The sequence below is a fragment of the Impatiens glandulifera genome, chromosome 1, assembly GCF_907164915.1.
Source record: "Impatiens glandulifera chromosome 1, dImpGla2.1, whole genome shotgun sequence".
Lineage (NCBI taxonomy): Eukaryota > Viridiplantae > Streptophyta > Magnoliopsida > Ericales > Balsaminaceae > Impatiens > Impatiens glandulifera.
Genome location: NC_061862.1, coordinates 549,269 through 566,566, shown reverse-complemented (window position 1 = coordinate 566,566; position 17,298 = coordinate 549,269). Strand labels below are relative to the sequence as shown.

Sequence of the window (17,298 nt, the reverse complement as noted above, 5' to 3'; positions counted from 1 at the left end):
ATTAATTAATTAATTCTCATTTCTTCAATCGTACGTATTTGTTCTTTTTTGTTTGTTTGTAGCTGAAAATAAATTGTCCCCTTCAACCTTCAACTTATACTGTATATTCAAATTAAGCATGAAACTAATATTTACGTCAATTGTAGATCTAAACTTTTGTGACATGTGAAATCCACAATTCAACAATGAAAAATTGTCAATATTTTTATGTTTTATTATATATATATATATATATATGCCCAAAAAGAGTAAGTCACATATCACGTTCCAAAACCATGTCATCAACCAATCAAATTATCAGTTGAAAAAAGAGCATATATGTGACTTCGATAAAACCGAGATATGGTCATGTAATTAATTAGAATTAGTAGTTGCCAGATTGGGACCAAGTACTACTGGTTTGGGAACGGGTGGGACGATCGGAGGAGGAGGAGGTATAATATTCTTGATCACTTCCGAAGGCCATTCTTTGGAACATCCGAATTTGAGCAGACTGTTCTCTATCTGGAGTTGAAAACTCCGCTCTGTCCCAGTTTCATTCCGTTGCTTAGGTCCGTTACATCTCCCATTGAATCCAGGGCCCTCACTATCTGCATTCATTCATTATTAGTAATTAATTAATTAATTAATTACCTGGCTCATTCTAGGCCTCTTTGGTGCCATATGACGTATACAAGCTGCGGCTGCTTCGATCATGCGGAACATCTCGCTGGCCACGTATTTTTTCTGGAGTTTTGGATCCACCAGTTCATCCAACTTTTCAGTTTCAAGCGCTTCAGCTAGTAAAGGTCGAGCCTGTGTACGTGTGAATTAAAATTAATTAATTAATGTCGTAATCAATCAAACGTGAGTGTATCGCGTTCGCGCGATCCATTATATATATATACGTACCCACTCTACTAGACTCTCATCCCCAATGGGTTGAGAACCATCCACTGGCTTGCGGCCTGTGATGAGCTCTAAAAGTACCACTCCAAAAGAAAATACGTCCGATTTTTCTGTCAGCTTTCCCGTAGCTGCATACTCCGGAGCCAAGTATCTAATTATATATAATCCATTCATTCATTCACCAATATTATATATTAATACTAATACTAATACTAAACTTGATGATGATCAATTAATTATATTAATTAATCATGACTTAATAGTTACCCGAAAGTTCCCATCACACGAGTGCTGATATGGGTATGGGTGTCGTTTGCTAGCTTGGCCAACCCAAAATCGGCAACCTATTTATATATTCATAACCATGAGATCATTTCAGACTGTGGCTAGCTAGTTTAATTATTTATTTATTGTAAGAAATTTATTAACCTTGGCCTCAAAATCATTGTCTATGAGAATGTTGCATGTCTTGATATCCCTATGAATAATTCGTGGATGACCTGTTAATTAATATCTTAATTAATTTGATCAATATAATAACTAGGTAGGTAGGTAGGTAGAGTTTAGGAGTTTATATGTTACAGTCTTCGTGAAGGTAAGCTATTCCGCGGGCTGAACCAGCCGCCACTTTCACTCGTTGGTCCCATTCCATACCTGGGCTATCTTTACCTGCCAAATTAATTAAGTAACATTAATTAATAAATTAATTGAAACCTAACAATATTCCATCGAAGCTACGTATACGTACCATGAAGATGGTGATGAAGGGTGTCATTTGCGATATATTCATAAACAAGAAGCCTTTCGTCGTCGGATATGCAGTAACCAACCAAGGACACCAAATGTCGATGATGAACTCGGCTGATAATCTCAACCTCTGCCCTGAATTCCCTCTCACCCTGTCCACTGCCCTTCTTTAACTGTTTCACCGCATGCAACTTCTCTTCCGTCAGCAGCAATAGTCCCTTTGTAAACATACCCAAATCCACCTTCCCCTAGAATGTTCTCCCTTGCATATCCATTTGTCGCATCACTAAGTTCTTCATAACTGAACCATGTCTTGCCGCCGCCGCCGCTGCCCATGTTAGAATTACCTGCTGCAGCTTGGTCCGATGAGCACGTATTCAAGTTGCTTCCAGAATTATTAATATTAGGAGCAGACTGATAATTTTGACTTCTAAGGAACATGGAATCTGATGAATAGTGGGAAGAATTGAATGGAGAATTATGCATGGCATATCCGCCAACAGATTTAGCATTATTACTATTATTGGTTCTGTTCTTTTTCCTCCTCGAGATCCATACACGTACCAATACGAAACTTATAATCGTAATAAATCCAAAAATGCTACCGACAGCCACCGCACCTACGTTAAGTCTGTCTTCGCCGTTACCAGCAGTTGTTGTTGCAGTTGAAGGTGGTGGTGGAGAATGAGTTGTAGATGTCCTTGTTGTAGGTTTGGAAATGGGGGCTATTAATGGAGATATGGGAGGAGGAGGAGGAGAAGAAGTTTTATTAATGTTGGTTGATGAATTATTACTTGTCGGATGAGCAAGGGGTGGAATGGAAGGAGGCGGTGGAGGTGAATTCAGTGGTGGAGTTGCAGCAGGCGGTGGTGGTGGTGAATTTAGCGGTGGAGTTGCAGCAGCTGGTGGAGGTGGAGGTGAATTTGAAGGCGGTGGAGCTGCAGCAGCTGGTGGCGGTGGAAGTGAATTTGAAGGCGGTGGAGTTGCAGCAGCTGGTGGCGGTGGAGGTGAATTTGAAGGCGGTGGAGTTAGAGCAGGTTGTGGCGGTGGAGGTGAATTTAAAGGCGGTGGTGATTTGTTCTTTTCGGGAGGCGGAGGAGATGATAGAATAGGCGCAGGGGGCGGGGGAGCTCCTCCGGTTTGGGGTGGTGGCGGGTTGTTGGCGGGAGGCGATGGTGGCGGCGAGAGAGGCGGTGGCGAAGCGTTTGGGGGAGGAGGAGGAGGAGGTGGTGAGGAAGAATTTGAAGAAGGCGGCGGCGATAATAATGGCGGAAGCGGCGGGAGAATGGAGGCAGGAGGAGGAGATGAAGAAGAATTTTTACTAGGAGTTGTAGGAGGCAATAATGAACCCATATGATATCATTCAAGGACCGGCCGGCCGGCTAATTAATTAGAAGCTAGAAATTAATGGCATGCTGCATTCAAATGTAGCTATTAATATTAATATTATGAGATGATGATGCATTAATTAGTACTACTTAGTAATACTGTTATAGGCTGCCGGTATAAACATAAAGATTTTCCAATAAGGAAATTATTATTAATAATTTATGCAAATGGATAGCTAGATTAATTAGAGGATAAATTACCCAGCAACAATAACAATAACGTGCGTCCAACAACTGTTTTGTTAACTAACTCACTTAATTGGAAACAAATTAATTATAAAACACATATTTTAATTCTTTAATTAATTATACTTTATATCCACTATGCATTGCACGTTGGAGAACCCTAGCTAATCATGTGAACCACGTTGGAGATTACCGATTATATATCACATTATCCTTCAACTTTTTCTCTTGTTTTCCTCAAATAAAAACACTATTTTCTTTTTTACCATTTTTAGAAAATTATTATTCATAGTAAATTATAGCTAATTAAGAGGAGAGTGCTAGCTAGCTCCAAACACTACTTATCTTTATGTGTGCGTGTGTGTGTGTGTTAATATCAGTTTTCATACAAATTGATGACAAATAGTGGATGCATGGGAGACAAACAATTATGATCATTTGTAGATTTATTAGCTAGGGTTAGTTTGATTTAGTTAATTACTAGATATGCTTATCCCTATTGTTAAAATCTTTACCAATCCCATAAACTAATAGGTAATATCGGGTTTTGAATTTTTTTTTTTAAACTTATTTGAGGCATTATATTTATTTCAATTATACAGCCACTTAAATTATTAACAAATATTAAAATATTATTATTTTATTATTATAAAAAAATATTTTTTAAATATAAAATAATATTAACTCACTATAATAATCTTCTATATTTTAAATCAAACAATAACAAATTATATAATATCTTAGAACCAATTATTATTCTTAAATAATTTTACTTAAGAGACTTCTTTTCATTACAAAAATAATAACAAAATTAAGTTATGTACATAAAAAATAAAACCTACAAATAAATGGGAAATTTGACGAAATAACCCTAAAAAGAGACTATATTTTAAAAATAACATAGCCACAAAGTGTTTTTCAAAAATAACCTTTTCCCATGAAAAAAATACCCTTTTGCCCTTAATAAATTTTCTTATTACTTGTTTTCCCCTTTTGTTTTCATTATTTCTTTTCTTCCCAACGCTTCATCTTGCTTTCTCTCTTCTTCCTCCTCCCCGCATACCCGACTCCCATAGCAAACAAGCAACCGGATGCTCCTGCGACGCTCCCTGCGACTATCCCCGACTCAACGCTGGACGCTTTCCCCTGCCCGCGACTACCCAAGCAACGCATTCAAGGCGATCTTCCCCCTGATTGAGCACCGACAAACGCCAATGGGAAATAAGAATGCAGGGAGGAGGAAGATCTGTTTCATAGACGCAATGTACACATTGGCGTAATAAGAATGCAGGGAGAAGAGAGAAAGTAGATGAAGCGTTGGAGGAAGAAGAAATGAAGAAAACAAAAGGAAAAAAAGTAATAAAAAAATTAACTAAGGGCAAAAGGATATTTTTTCAGGGGAAAAGGTTATTTTTAAAAAATACTTTGTGGCTAGGTTATTTTTGAAATATAGCCTCTTTTTAGGGTCATTTCGTCAAATTTTCCCAAATAAATAAGGCCCAATTACTATTTGGGGTTCGAACTTTGAGCATTTTTACTATATGGGACGCCAACTTTGATTTGAGCCATATGAGGCTCCAACTATCAAACTTATGGCCCTTTGGGGCTTTTTTACTTACGTCTGTCTATTCCGTTAATTTTATTTAACATTTCATTTTCTTTTTTAATTTAAGCTACAGTTATTATTTTTAAAAAAATATGTGTAAAAAAGAAAAAAAATTTAGAAGCACCCTCTCTCTTTATCTTCTCATTCTTCTCGCCCAAACCTATTCTCGACCGATTTAGAAATAATTTGTGTAGTGACTTGCTTAATCCTGTTCGTCTCTGAAATCATCGCACAAGTTTTCCGATGCGAGGGAGGTTACCGGACCGCCAAAATAGGTAATTCATCTCCTAGTTCAAATCGAGTCGTCTTCATATTCAGCGAGAAAGATCGTCTTTGATCAGATGGTGGAAGCGCCAAAATTCGAATCCGAACATGATATATAATTTCTCAAATTTCCTTCAAGAAGATAACGAGGGAAATGATTTTTTTGAAATGAAAATAGACTATATAGAAGTTGGTCTCCGTAACCACATATTGATATGGATTCCTTCCAGTTTGAGATGAAAAATGATAAGAACAACGGTGTAAAAGTCATCGACGATTATCACGACAAGGCAAAAGACGATGATAACGATATTGGATTTGGAGGATTGAACATATGGAAACGGAGCTTAAATGGAATCAGAGCAATTTGCTTGTTCGGAGTCACTGCTGTAACATTCTGCTTGATGACAAAGTTTTTACCTCATTTCTTACATTTCTATCTCATAATCATTCTTCAAATTCATAAAAGAAATGACTCAACATGGTTAGTCGGCGAGAAGAGGAGATGAAAAGAGGGATGCGTGTAAATTTATTTTTTTACACCTGTATCATTTAAAAAAAAAATGCCAACTATAAAAAAAAAATCTGAAAAAAATGTCATATCAAATAAAATTAACGAAGCAGACAGACATTTAGTAAAAAGCCTCAAATGGCCAAAAGTTTGATAGTTCGAGCCTCATATGGCTCAAATCAAAGTTAGAGCCTCGTATGGTCAAAACGACTCAAGTTTCGAACCTCAAATGGTAATTGAGCCAAATAAATAATGGGAGGACATAATCCCAAAATAAGAAATCTACTACAAGGGAGTGTTTGATATGTGGTTTTTTACTGCAAATTAAATATGTAAACGGGAATAATCAAATCCCTCAAAATTTGGGGAATCATAAAACACATTAAAGTCTCTCTTCTCCGTATAATTCTCTTTTCATTCCTCATTTCATTTTTCATTATTTAATTAATTTTAGTATAAGACAATAATTTTTTTTATATCAAAATAAAATAAAATAATATATTAACATAAATTAATAATTATCAAATTCAAATAATAAACATGTTAAAAACTTTAATATAAACAAACCAAATTACATTATTAATTAATAAATATATATATATATATATATATATATATATATATATATATATATATATAAAGAGAATAAAATATTAAACATAAAATTTATTAATAATTTTTTTACTTTGATTAATTATTTCTAATTAATCTATATATTTTTTAATTGAGTAATAGTAGGAAGAGAATAAATAAAATTAATAAAATTTATAAATATATTAAATTATAATTATATAAAAATTAAATATAAAAATTAATTACTGTACAAATAAAATATTATTAACTAAATACTACATTTTTTTTTTCATTTTACACATCTATCAATCACATTTTCATTCTCATTCTCATTCCTTTATTTGAACCAATCACATTTTCATTCTCATTTTCATTCCTTTATTTGAACCAACCACTTTTATAATAAATTACACATCATCCCAATATTTTTGGAGTTTTAAAACTATTAATTTTGTTCAAATTTTTTTAAATTAACATTTTTTTAATATAATAAATATTCACCTACTCAATTAGTATTTTAACCATTACCATATATACAATATGAATAAGATAATGCTTAATAAAAAAAATATACAATTATCTTATTTTAAAACAATTAATGATTTACAAATGATTAATTAAAATATTTATCTTAATTTAAACTACTTATGATTTTACTGATTATATCATTGGCTAAGTCTCCTATCCCTTTTATGGACATTAGTGACTTAATAACATGCTATTCTTCTGGTGGTATAAAGTATAAACTAACTTCATATTCATAATTACTATTTCTTTTGTTATTCTTTCTCTCTTCTTATTTCCTTCTCTTTCATATTCATAGACCCGGTCTTAAACCTTCTTCTTCTAAAAACCTTGTTTTTCTTTCATTAATAACTCTTACTTTATGTCCTTATTCATAAACATTCTTATCAATCTTGTTCTTCCATCGTTAACCACTCTTACTCCCTATCATTATTCATAAACATTCATCTTTCATTAAATATTTATTTAATGCTTACTAAGATTTGATTTCTTGGTCGGTTTTTTATTACTCTTGACTCAACCTTGAACTCTACCAAGAAAAAAGGTACGTAGAAACTTGTGAATCAAAATAAAAAGTATTGTTTTTTATTTTTGTTTTTTCTTATGCTTAGTTTTTGTTAAGCTTAATTTTTAATATACATTGACATTTTTCAAAAAAAAAAAATCTTAGAAAAATAATATTTGTTACAAATTATTTGTATATAAAAATCTTTTATATTTATAAATAAATGACCCTACAAAGAAGAAGAAAATCATGAAAGAGTAGAAAACTAAATATCCTGATTTATTTTTTATCCAGATTATTAGTTTTTTTTTTATAAAAAAAATTGACCTTTTTGTTACCATTAACAAGATTTGTAAGTCACTCAAGAACCAAAGTAAAATTATTTTCATCTCATTTCTATTGATTTTAGCTACAATCTCACAACAAGTAGTTTAATATCATTTCAAGTAGTTTAATATCATTCCTTAAGAATAAAAAATAGTTATTATTCTAAGGAAATAAATATTAATAATATAATTTACAATGAAATTATATATTTAGGTACACAAATTTTGGAGGGGTTTTAATTCTAAAAATTATAGGAATTGGAATTTATTTATTTTTGATAAGATTTCAGGAAAATTTTGAAGTTCCATTTTTTTAGGATTTTAGTTGTAATTCTGCTCAAATTTAGAGCTAAAAAATTTATTATATTTTTTTTATTTAAAAAATATATATTATCTTGAAAACAAATTTAAAAATTGACAAAATTTTGACAGTTAGTTAACTAAAAAAAAGGTTTCCACATGTTTTTGATAATTTGTATATTTTGATTTTTTGTTGTAGTTTTAAAACACGAGAATGGATCAAAATGATGCGTACCAACAACAACTTGGACAAAATAATAACTCATCAAGAAGAGCTAACAATAAAAATAATATTATTATTGTCAATGAAAACCACATGTAAGGGCACAAGTTTGTTTTCAATTGTTATTTATTTTAGTTTAGCATTATTTAGGTAACATAAAACTCCTCTATACAGGTCTAGTTATGAGAATCATATGCAACAAACTAGTAATGTTGAATTGAAAATATATACTAATGTTAAGGTACGTTTTCAACTCATGTTTTTCTCTAATATCATGTTTATGTTGGTATGCACATCGTTTTTATGTAGTTGTGTAATCTCACCATTCTTTTATTAATAAATATAGATTATTTTTAAAAAAAATGAAGGATATTTATGTACTTTAATGTACAACATATAAATAATTAATTCAAAGTTCATTTTGTTTTATTGATAATGTATTTTAATGTGCAACATATGAATAATTAATTCAAAGTTCATTTTGATTTTATGGATAATTATTATATATGATTGTTGTTAGGTCCACATTCTATTAATATCTACACAAATAGTTACATGCTTTTATATTATAACACATATTATGTATATGTATAGGAAGGTGAAGAACACCCACAGCCACATGAACATGATGCAGCAAATGAAGGTTGCAGTCTAAGGGTATCAACTGGCTTTAAAAGACAACTAGGAGAGTCTTCAACGGTTACATTCCATGGGTCTAATAAAATACAGAAATATGATACACCTTCTGAAGAAGAAGAAGAAAAAGAAGAAGAAGAAGGTCCTTCTTCTACACCTGGGTCGACCAACACAAAGATATCCCAAAGAATTCTTAAAGATGACAAAAAGGATCAGAAGAAGGCTAGGTATTTTCAAGTTTCTTTTATATATATATAATTCATCTTCATTTTAGTTCAATGTATTTCACAATTACTAATTACTTTCTGTTTTTGATAAGCAGATTTACATTTATGAATCTAAAGAGTAATAAGTTGAAATGCCTTAGCAGTCGAGTACTAGCAAAACATGAATCAGAATTAGCAGCAAATAATTGGGATTTAATTGCTCCACAAATGGATCAGCCTCTTCTAAGTGTGTCTTTAATTGACTTCTTCACCGTAAAACAAATAAAGGAACATCTATCAAGTCTCATAGAGAATGCAGTCGGCCAGGTATTAAATATTAATTATTTATTTTATTTATTGTTTCTGATTGTTCTTCATGCATGAACTTATAATATATATAGATTAACAAGGACATGGATGAGAGCATGATGACAGTACCGGATCTTGCTAAGAATGGATGTCAGATGTGTGGCAAATTAGACAAACAAATGTTTGCATCTATACCAATTTATTGTTCATCGTGCAGTGCCCGTATAAAGACAAATTCACTTTATTGGATATATGATAAAAAAGAACCAAATCATTGGATTTGTAATGGCTGTGTTAAGGGATCACATGGAGTTAAGATCCGATATCTTGGGTATTCCATTCCCAAAGCAGAGCTAAGAAAGTCAAAGAATGCTCCAGAAGACGAAGAAGATGTAAGCCCCAATTAAGTTTAATAGTTTTATATAATTAATTAACATGATGATCTTTAATTAATTAATTTATTAATTTGCAGTGGGTACAATGCGACAATTGTGAGCGTTGGCAACATCAAATTTGTGCCCTTTACAATAAAGAATTAAAAGATTGTAAGGGAAAAGCACCGTATGCTTGTCCACGATGTCTCTTAATTAAGAGAATGGAGCTCGGAGTCGGATTCGGAGTCGGAGAAGGTGGTGTGGCTTTGCGAAAGAGTAGTAGTACTGCTGCTGCCGCCCCCGCGGCTATGTATGCAGCTAAGGATTTGCCAACCACCTTTCTCAGTAACCACATGGAAAAGAGACTTTTTAAAAGTCTTAAGAAAGAAAGGAAAGACAGGGCACGTGCTCAACAAAAGAATGTCAATGAGGTAGGTACCTAGCTACGTACATAATTTGTTACTTAGTTAATGCTCTCTCTATATATATGATATGATATGAGTAATAAAACCAATTTAATTTAATTTAATTTAATATTTTATAGGTGCCTGGAGTAAATGATCTTACTATTAGAGTCGTATTAAATGACAACAAATTAGTTAAAGTAGCACAACCATTTCTGGATATATTTAATGGTAATTATGGAAGTTACCCAACAGAATTTCCTTACAAGTCAAAGGTAAATTAAATTAAAAACAATTTGGATTTGAATTATAATCTTGATTGACATATTTTATATTGATAATATAATGTTGGTTTTTATAGGTGATTCTGTTATTCCAGCAAATGGACGGGATAGATGTTTGTGTGTTTGTAATGTACGTACAGGAGTTTGGTTCAGAATGTGGTTTACCAAACAAACGAAGTGTTTACATCTCTTACATTGATTCTGTCAAGTACTTCAGACCCGACAATATTAGAACCGTTTCTGGCGACCCTCTTCGTACCCTTGTTTATCATGAAATACTGGTAATTAATTAATTAGCTTAATTAATTAGCATGTTGTTAATTAATTAATTACACTTATTTCTGGGTTTCAGATTGGCTATCTAGATTATTGCAAGAAACGAGGCTTTGCAACTTGCTATATATGGGCCTGCCCACCTACAAAGGGAGAAGATTATATTCTCTATTGTCATCCAGAAGATCAGAAAACACCAAAACCTCATAAACTCCGCGCCTGGTAATTATAAGTACTTATAATCAAATTAATTAATTAATCTAATCTTTAATTTAATTTAATTTGCAGGTACAAATTAATGCTAAGGAAAGCAATGGAAGAGAATATAGCAGTGCAATGCACAACCTTATATGACCGTTTCTTTGTACTTAAAAGAGACCAAAATCTGAAGATAACTGCTGCCCGTCTGCCGTGTTTTGATGGTGACTTTTGGTCGAGATCTGCCGTGGACTTAATGAAAAATTTGGAAAATGGAAATGGAAATGGAAGATCTGCACCGTTGAAAAGAATCTCTAGATCAATGGGTCACACTGCAGATCATCCATCTAATTCAACCAAAGACATCCTCATTATGCAAAAAGTAAAACATTACGAGTACATCTTCTCATCTTAATTAATTTCATATTAATTAATTAATTAATGAATTCTTCTGCATGCATGCTATCACAGCTCGGCGAAACTATCTTACCTTGGAAAGAAAACTTTATTGTAGTCGACCTGCACTTTGCTTGCATGAACTGCAACGAAACGATACTTAATGGAAAAAGATGGGCGTGCAATCAATGCAAAAACTTTTACCTTTGTGGAAAGTAAGAAGTTATTTGTTTAATTTCAACAAACTTTTTGTCTTAATTCAATACCTAATTAATTAATTTAATTACTAATTATTATTACTATTATGTTGTCTTTCAGATGCCACGATGACACGTCATATCCCGCCACTAAAAGACATATAGACATCCATGGGGAGACACATATATTTTTAGAGGTTAATGGCGGAGAAGAAGAAGATTTGCCCGTTGATACCGAAGAAGAAGAAGAAGAAGAGCATAACGATGTTACCATAGAAAATAATAATTATTTCCAGAATAGACAGACATTTTTGAACTTCTGTCAACAGAAACATTATCAATTCGATACATTACGTCGAGCTAAGCATTCCTCAATGATGATCCTCTACCATCTTCACAATCCTCAACGGCAAATTGAACATCAATAACTCTTATCCAAACTTTTAGCTAGACTCCAATGAACCCTATCAATATTCTTTGTAATCTTCTATGGACTTTGTCCGTGGTTTTTTCCGTCTTTGGGTTTTCAGTATATATTGTGTTATTTACATATATTTTTTTTTATTACTTGTATCTTTAATTATATTGAATAGTAGCATAAACTCACTGTTTTGATATAAGTTTATTTGAATAAAACTTAGATTGTTTAAGAAATTGGTAGTAATATATAATGACAATATATATATGTTCACGTTTAAAATGTTCGCTCTTAAAAATCCCTTAAAAATGTGGTTTTCGAATTTTAGAAATAAATATAAAATATAAATCTCTCTTCAAATATTTTGAAATAATTAAATTAAATCAAATAAGGACATTGATTAAAACATGTTTGTGACCTAAGAGTCGTCGCCTAATTATTTCCAACAATTTAGCCAAAAAATATTTTGGCGTGTTAAACAATAACGCCTTCGAAAAAGAGATTCCTTAGGGATTTAGTACTTAGTTACACATGAAAAAAGGGCATATATTTCACGTGCCCGTTAGAAACGGTCTCTAACTTTAATATTTTGGCAATTTATCAAAATATTTTACACTTATTTCATTACGTTTATTTTGTTTTTGGCCATTTTATGTCGATCGAATCCGTATGTCTAGCCTTGCAGATTTTGAAAGGCTAGTTGTTGAGATGAAAATTTCAGGGGGATTTGATATGGTCGGGAGGGTGGTTGAGCCGGATGAAGCTGGATTAAATTAGTCAATAGTTTCTCGTGAGACTGAGATAGAGTATCCGTCTTCACACCCCTTGAGTTGCGATGTCTTCCCAAATGTCGAAAAAAGGGAGAGTAACAAGTGGTGGTATATCAAGAGCTGAGTTAATCAACTCTCGTCCTATTTCAAATTTGTTGTTCGAGAAAGAAACTATTGACGAGGTAGAAAATAAATGATGGTCACATGTAAACGATATAATCCAAGTCAATCCTATTAGAAATTAATGTTCTCGAATCACCAATTTTATTCATTATGCGTCAAATGAGTAATTAGTGGTTTCTAAGCCAATTATGATGTCAACGAGAATATCCAAGTAGAATTCTCAACACATAATATGACGATGAATGAAAACAAATTTCTCATGAAGGAGGTTCTAGAATTAAAGACTAAAGTGTGGCCCTATGTACATGAGATTCTACCCCTCCCGTATACTTTCCACTCAAGCTCTTCTTCATCAAAAAACTTATCAACATTGTCAGCTGAATAAGCTAAATGATCTATCGTTGAGTTATATGCAAGTTGTATTTATTCATTCTCCCCAAGAGTGTGGCGGTAAAAATTGAGATAATAATGTGTAAATTTCTATGGGGATCTTCTAACTCATTGTTTTGTCATCTAATTGTTGAGATAAGGTTAAATGTTTTAAAGATCAAGAATGTCTAGATATTCGAAATCTTATTTCCTTCAATAAGGCTTTTATATTAAAATGGTGTAATATATTTGCAACGGAGTCGAATAGTCTTCGTCTGATTGATTTACCCAAATATCTAGTTATCTAGCGGGTTGTAGCATTTAGAGGAGAATTTATTTTATGTGGAATTTTTTATGAACAATCTAGATTAATTGTGTGGATGATTCTACAATCAGTTTTGGGGACGACATTTGATGTAGTGTCAAAAGTCTAGCTACGACGGTATAATGAGAAATGACATAGTTAATGACATGTTTGATCACTAGTCTATTAGCTTCGCTAGCCGAAATAGATATAGAAGTAAATTAAACATTATGGACTTCGTCCCATAATAGAGTTTTACTTTTTGTAGGACGCAAACAAATGTCCCCGTCTTAACAAGACGTTAACAAGACATGAATAATTTTAATGTAGAGCATTGCTACAAATTGTTCACTAAGATAATTTTATATAATTTTTGTTGGGAGAAACTTTGAGAGTCAAAAATTTCATCCAAAAATCTCGTTCTTTGGATGGAGCGTTATTTACGGTGGAATTTTACGGATGATATGTGCATAAAAAAATATTGTAGTATGTGTCATGAGTTGGTTGAATCGACAACTCACTTATTTTTGTATTGTCGAGGGTGACTAGTATCTGAGGTCTTTTGTGAAGTACTACTGAGATTCATTGGGTGATTTTCAAGTCTATAATTAATTGATGTAGCTAATATGACAAACTTATATATTTGGGTTAAAATTCTAATTATTTTTTTTGTGAACTAACTATTTTGAGAAAAATCGTCGAACTTTCAATGGTTATAGTCGTCCGATACGTATCATTCATAATGTTATTATTATGACGCTTTCTGAGATTTATTTTGAAAAGTCAGTAGAGTCAGTCAGAGAGTTAATCGTTTTATCGAGCCCTTACAAACTCGATAACTTATTGAGTAATAATTTTTTATTATTTTTAATATTTATTAATCTTTTTAAAAAAATAAATAAATTGAAAGCTGAAGTGCATAATACAAAAATAATAAGCGGAATAAGTAGGAAAATAAACTGTATTAAATGAATCCATGCTAGTTTATAATAAAGTAAAATACTTGGTAAGCCGAATAAATAAATAAATTATCCAAGAAAAAATATAAAGCTATTATACGGCTGCCCGGCGAGTCTGGTCTGGGAGACAAGAAGAGGGTCCGAGATATGTCGGGATTGCTGGCATGGGCCGCCGATGTAGTTGGTGGCGGAGGGCACAGCAACGACGAGGGCGACAGTTCAATCCCACTGGTTATCACTCCGGAGCAACAGCAGTACGTGCGAGAGTTGGATCGGAAAGCTTCCGCCCTCACCCGTTCGATCCAAGATCTCCGGCTAAGACTTCCACCTCAAGATATCTCCCAACGCCTCCCTCACCTCCACGCTCACTCCATTGCTTCCAATGCTGCTTTGGCGCTCCAGTTGAACGCTCACTCTGCCACAAGAGAACAGGTACGCCGCTCAATTTCTTAATTCCTATTCAGGATCGATTCATTCATGCTTCGGGAAAGTGATTTGGAGCTTATTAGGAGAGGAATAACCCTTCGATACTTGGATTTAAGCTGTGGAATCGTTATTCTTCACGAGTTCAAATCTATTAGCATTGAATTCTGACTCTCTTAGCTGGGAATGTCATTTTTATTTTTTTAATTTGCCTTCATTGTGAGGAGGATTTTTTTTATCAATATCATTCGCAGGCCATCCTTGCCAGTTTAACCTTTTAGATGCCTCCGATAGTTTCAAGTGCCGTCCCTCTGGCAACCTTTTTTTATACATTTTTTTTAGAAAGAGGGGATTTGATAGAAGCTTCTTCCTTTTCATTCTTTGACAATGAAATCGAGAAATATCAGACTCTTTAGTCTAGTGAATGCTAACTGAAATTGAGAAAAGTAAAATATGCTTGACATCCCAAGCATGAGAAACATCAAGGGAGCTGAGGGAACTACACATGTCTTGAACATCATAGCATAAATGCCATTGAGGTTACAAATCCAGCTAAGTTGCTATAGATCTGACCTTCTTATTGCTAACATTTCCTTCCAAGGCACAAATAAGAGAAGTTACATTGCAAAAAGAAAATACTGCTTATGAAAAGGCAATATTGGATTGTGAGAATAAGATTGGGGAAAAGCTGCACGAAGCCGAGAGCCTTCAGAGTAGGTTACAGGTATGTAGCTACTTCCTTGCATGCATAATGCATCTCTCATGATATCTGTCTATATGAAATGTATTTTGTCTTGAACCATTCTTTCTTGGAAGTTTTTTCCTTTCTTTGCTGTACATGAATCATCAACTTATTTTCAACTGATATTTTCTTCTTGAGGTTGTTCATGGGACCGTGCATCAAACTGCCCATTTCACAGAATTGTGGTAATTATGTTTGCCATTCAAAGCTATTAACAACTAAATAATTGGGCCATATCCCACTTAATTGAATGCATGAACAGTCAATTGGAACTGGAGTTCATCTCCAGACGATGCTGATATATATTTTTAATATTTCCTCTTTTATTCCCTTTTGTGCTCATTTGCATTGAAATTTAGTAACAGCTCAAAAAAAAAAAAAAAATTGTTTGCAGGAGTTGGACTTGATTGAGAAAAGCCTTGTAGGAGAGCTAGAAAGTGCATTAGCTGCATTCAATGCTAGTCAATCTGGTGAATTGTTGTATGATTCCACTACCAAAGCAGAAGATCAAGATGACGCTGAAATGTCAAAATCTGACCTGCTAGAGAAGCTAGAGAACAAGAGAAAAGAATTGGTTTGTTTTATAGATGTCATCCGTACATTCAATTTCTTATTGTTCCATCATGGTAACATAGTTGAATATTTTATTTCTCTCAGTTTTCACTTGAAGGGATGGTGCAAGATTTAGAGAAAAGGTGGGCAAAGGTTCAAGAACATGCAATGAAACAGCCCTCTCCAGGTACTTCAGAAATTAGCTTGAACTAGAGAGCCCATTTTTTTCCTTACTTTTGTTTTTGAGTAACCTCAAAGTCCTTACATATGTCTCATAAAGAGAAGCTTATCTTATGAAGATGATATTCTTGTGAAATATCTCCACTCTCCCTCATTGCTTGGTCATGATAACAGACTGTTTAATTGTCATTAATGTACAATTGAGAGGGATATACGCTCCTTAATTCTTGTTACCATTAGAATATCTAATTATTGATGTACTCAATTATTTAAACATATTTTCCATTTCCTTCAGCTCAACGAGAAAAAAATTTGGACAAACAATTGCACAGCCTGATGGAACAATTAGCTGCAAAACAGGTTTATTATCTAACTTGCTCCCTTGTATCATACAAATTGTGCATGTTTGGAAATTTTCTTTGTATGTATATCATTAAGTTACCTCCTTCCAGGCGCAAGCAGAGGGGCTAGTCAGTGAGATCCATATGAAGGAGGTGGAACTGGAGCGAGTAAATGGACTATGGAGAAGACTTGAAACTAGCACTATAGATGTAAATACGGCCCGGAATCGTTTCGGAAGGAGCAACTCAGACAAGGGGCCATTTGCAAGTGATTATAATATTGATCCTTACCAAAGACTTCCCTATCACACTGGAGGCCGCACTGAGAGCCAAGAGAGGATTATGCTACTCAGGTCGGCTTTTGTTGTTTATATCTTAGCATTACATATCTTGGTCTTCATCAAGTTATCATTCTAATGTTGTTTCTTAGTATTCCTACTGGTCTTTAATCTCACATACCCGTATATGATGTGTTGAAATGTATCATTAAGTTTTTGTCTTTTCAAATCTACAGTTGTCCTTATTACGTGGTCCTGTGAATAATGAATTGAGTTACTTCTTTAAATATATGTAACGTAAGTATTGATTTATTTATTCTTGGTGCCATAGCTGCATTAGTATCCAAAATCTTAAACTTCAACCCATTCATTCTCCTCCTTCTCTTTTCTGCTGTTTTGATATCCTCCATCTGGATCTTGTAAAACTTGAAGTAGAACCAGTCCAGCTTCTTCACTTTCTTGTTATAAGGACTTATCCTAGTACAGTCGTCTCCTCCATTAATCCAAGCCCAATTCTCAT

The 17,298-nt window shown here is 33.2% G+C and overlaps 2 protein-coding genes and 1 pseudogene across 2 annotated transcripts; 2 read left to right on the top strand and 1 right to left on the bottom strand.

The window, feature by feature from the left end:
• Positions 1-364: 364 nt before the first annotated feature.
• On the bottom strand, positions 365-2,988 carry LOC124920957 (annotated as a pseudogene).
• Positions 2,989-5,294: 2,306 nt separating this feature from the next.
• LOC124920949 (probable histone acetyltransferase HAC-like 1) lies at positions 5,295-11,747 on the top strand. The gene is made up of 11 exons (XM_047461541.1): positions 5,295-5,468; positions 8,637-8,905; positions 9,001-9,211; positions 9,286-9,585; positions 9,666-9,998; positions 10,112-10,246; positions 10,333-10,536; positions 10,608-10,750; positions 10,817-11,108; positions 11,198-11,337; positions 11,441-11,747. Exons 1-11 carry the CDS (start codon positions 5,295-5,297, stop codon positions 11,745-11,747), a joined length of 2,508 nt encoding a protein of 835 aa, XP_047317497.1.
• A 2,602-nt stretch (positions 11,748-14,349) lies between these two features.
• Positions 14,350-17,023, top strand: LOC124919664. The gene is made up of 6 exons (XM_047459970.1): positions 14,350-14,694; positions 15,287-15,409; positions 15,822-16,001; positions 16,085-16,166; positions 16,455-16,519; positions 16,612-17,023. The coding sequence occupies exons 1-6, from the start codon at positions 14,410-14,412 to the stop codon at positions 16,915-16,917; spliced, it is 1,041 nt and encodes a 346-aa protein (XP_047315926.1). The 5' UTR covers positions 14,350-14,409; the 3' UTR covers positions 16,918-17,023.
• The last annotated feature ends 275 nt before the right edge of the window (positions 17,024-17,298 follow it).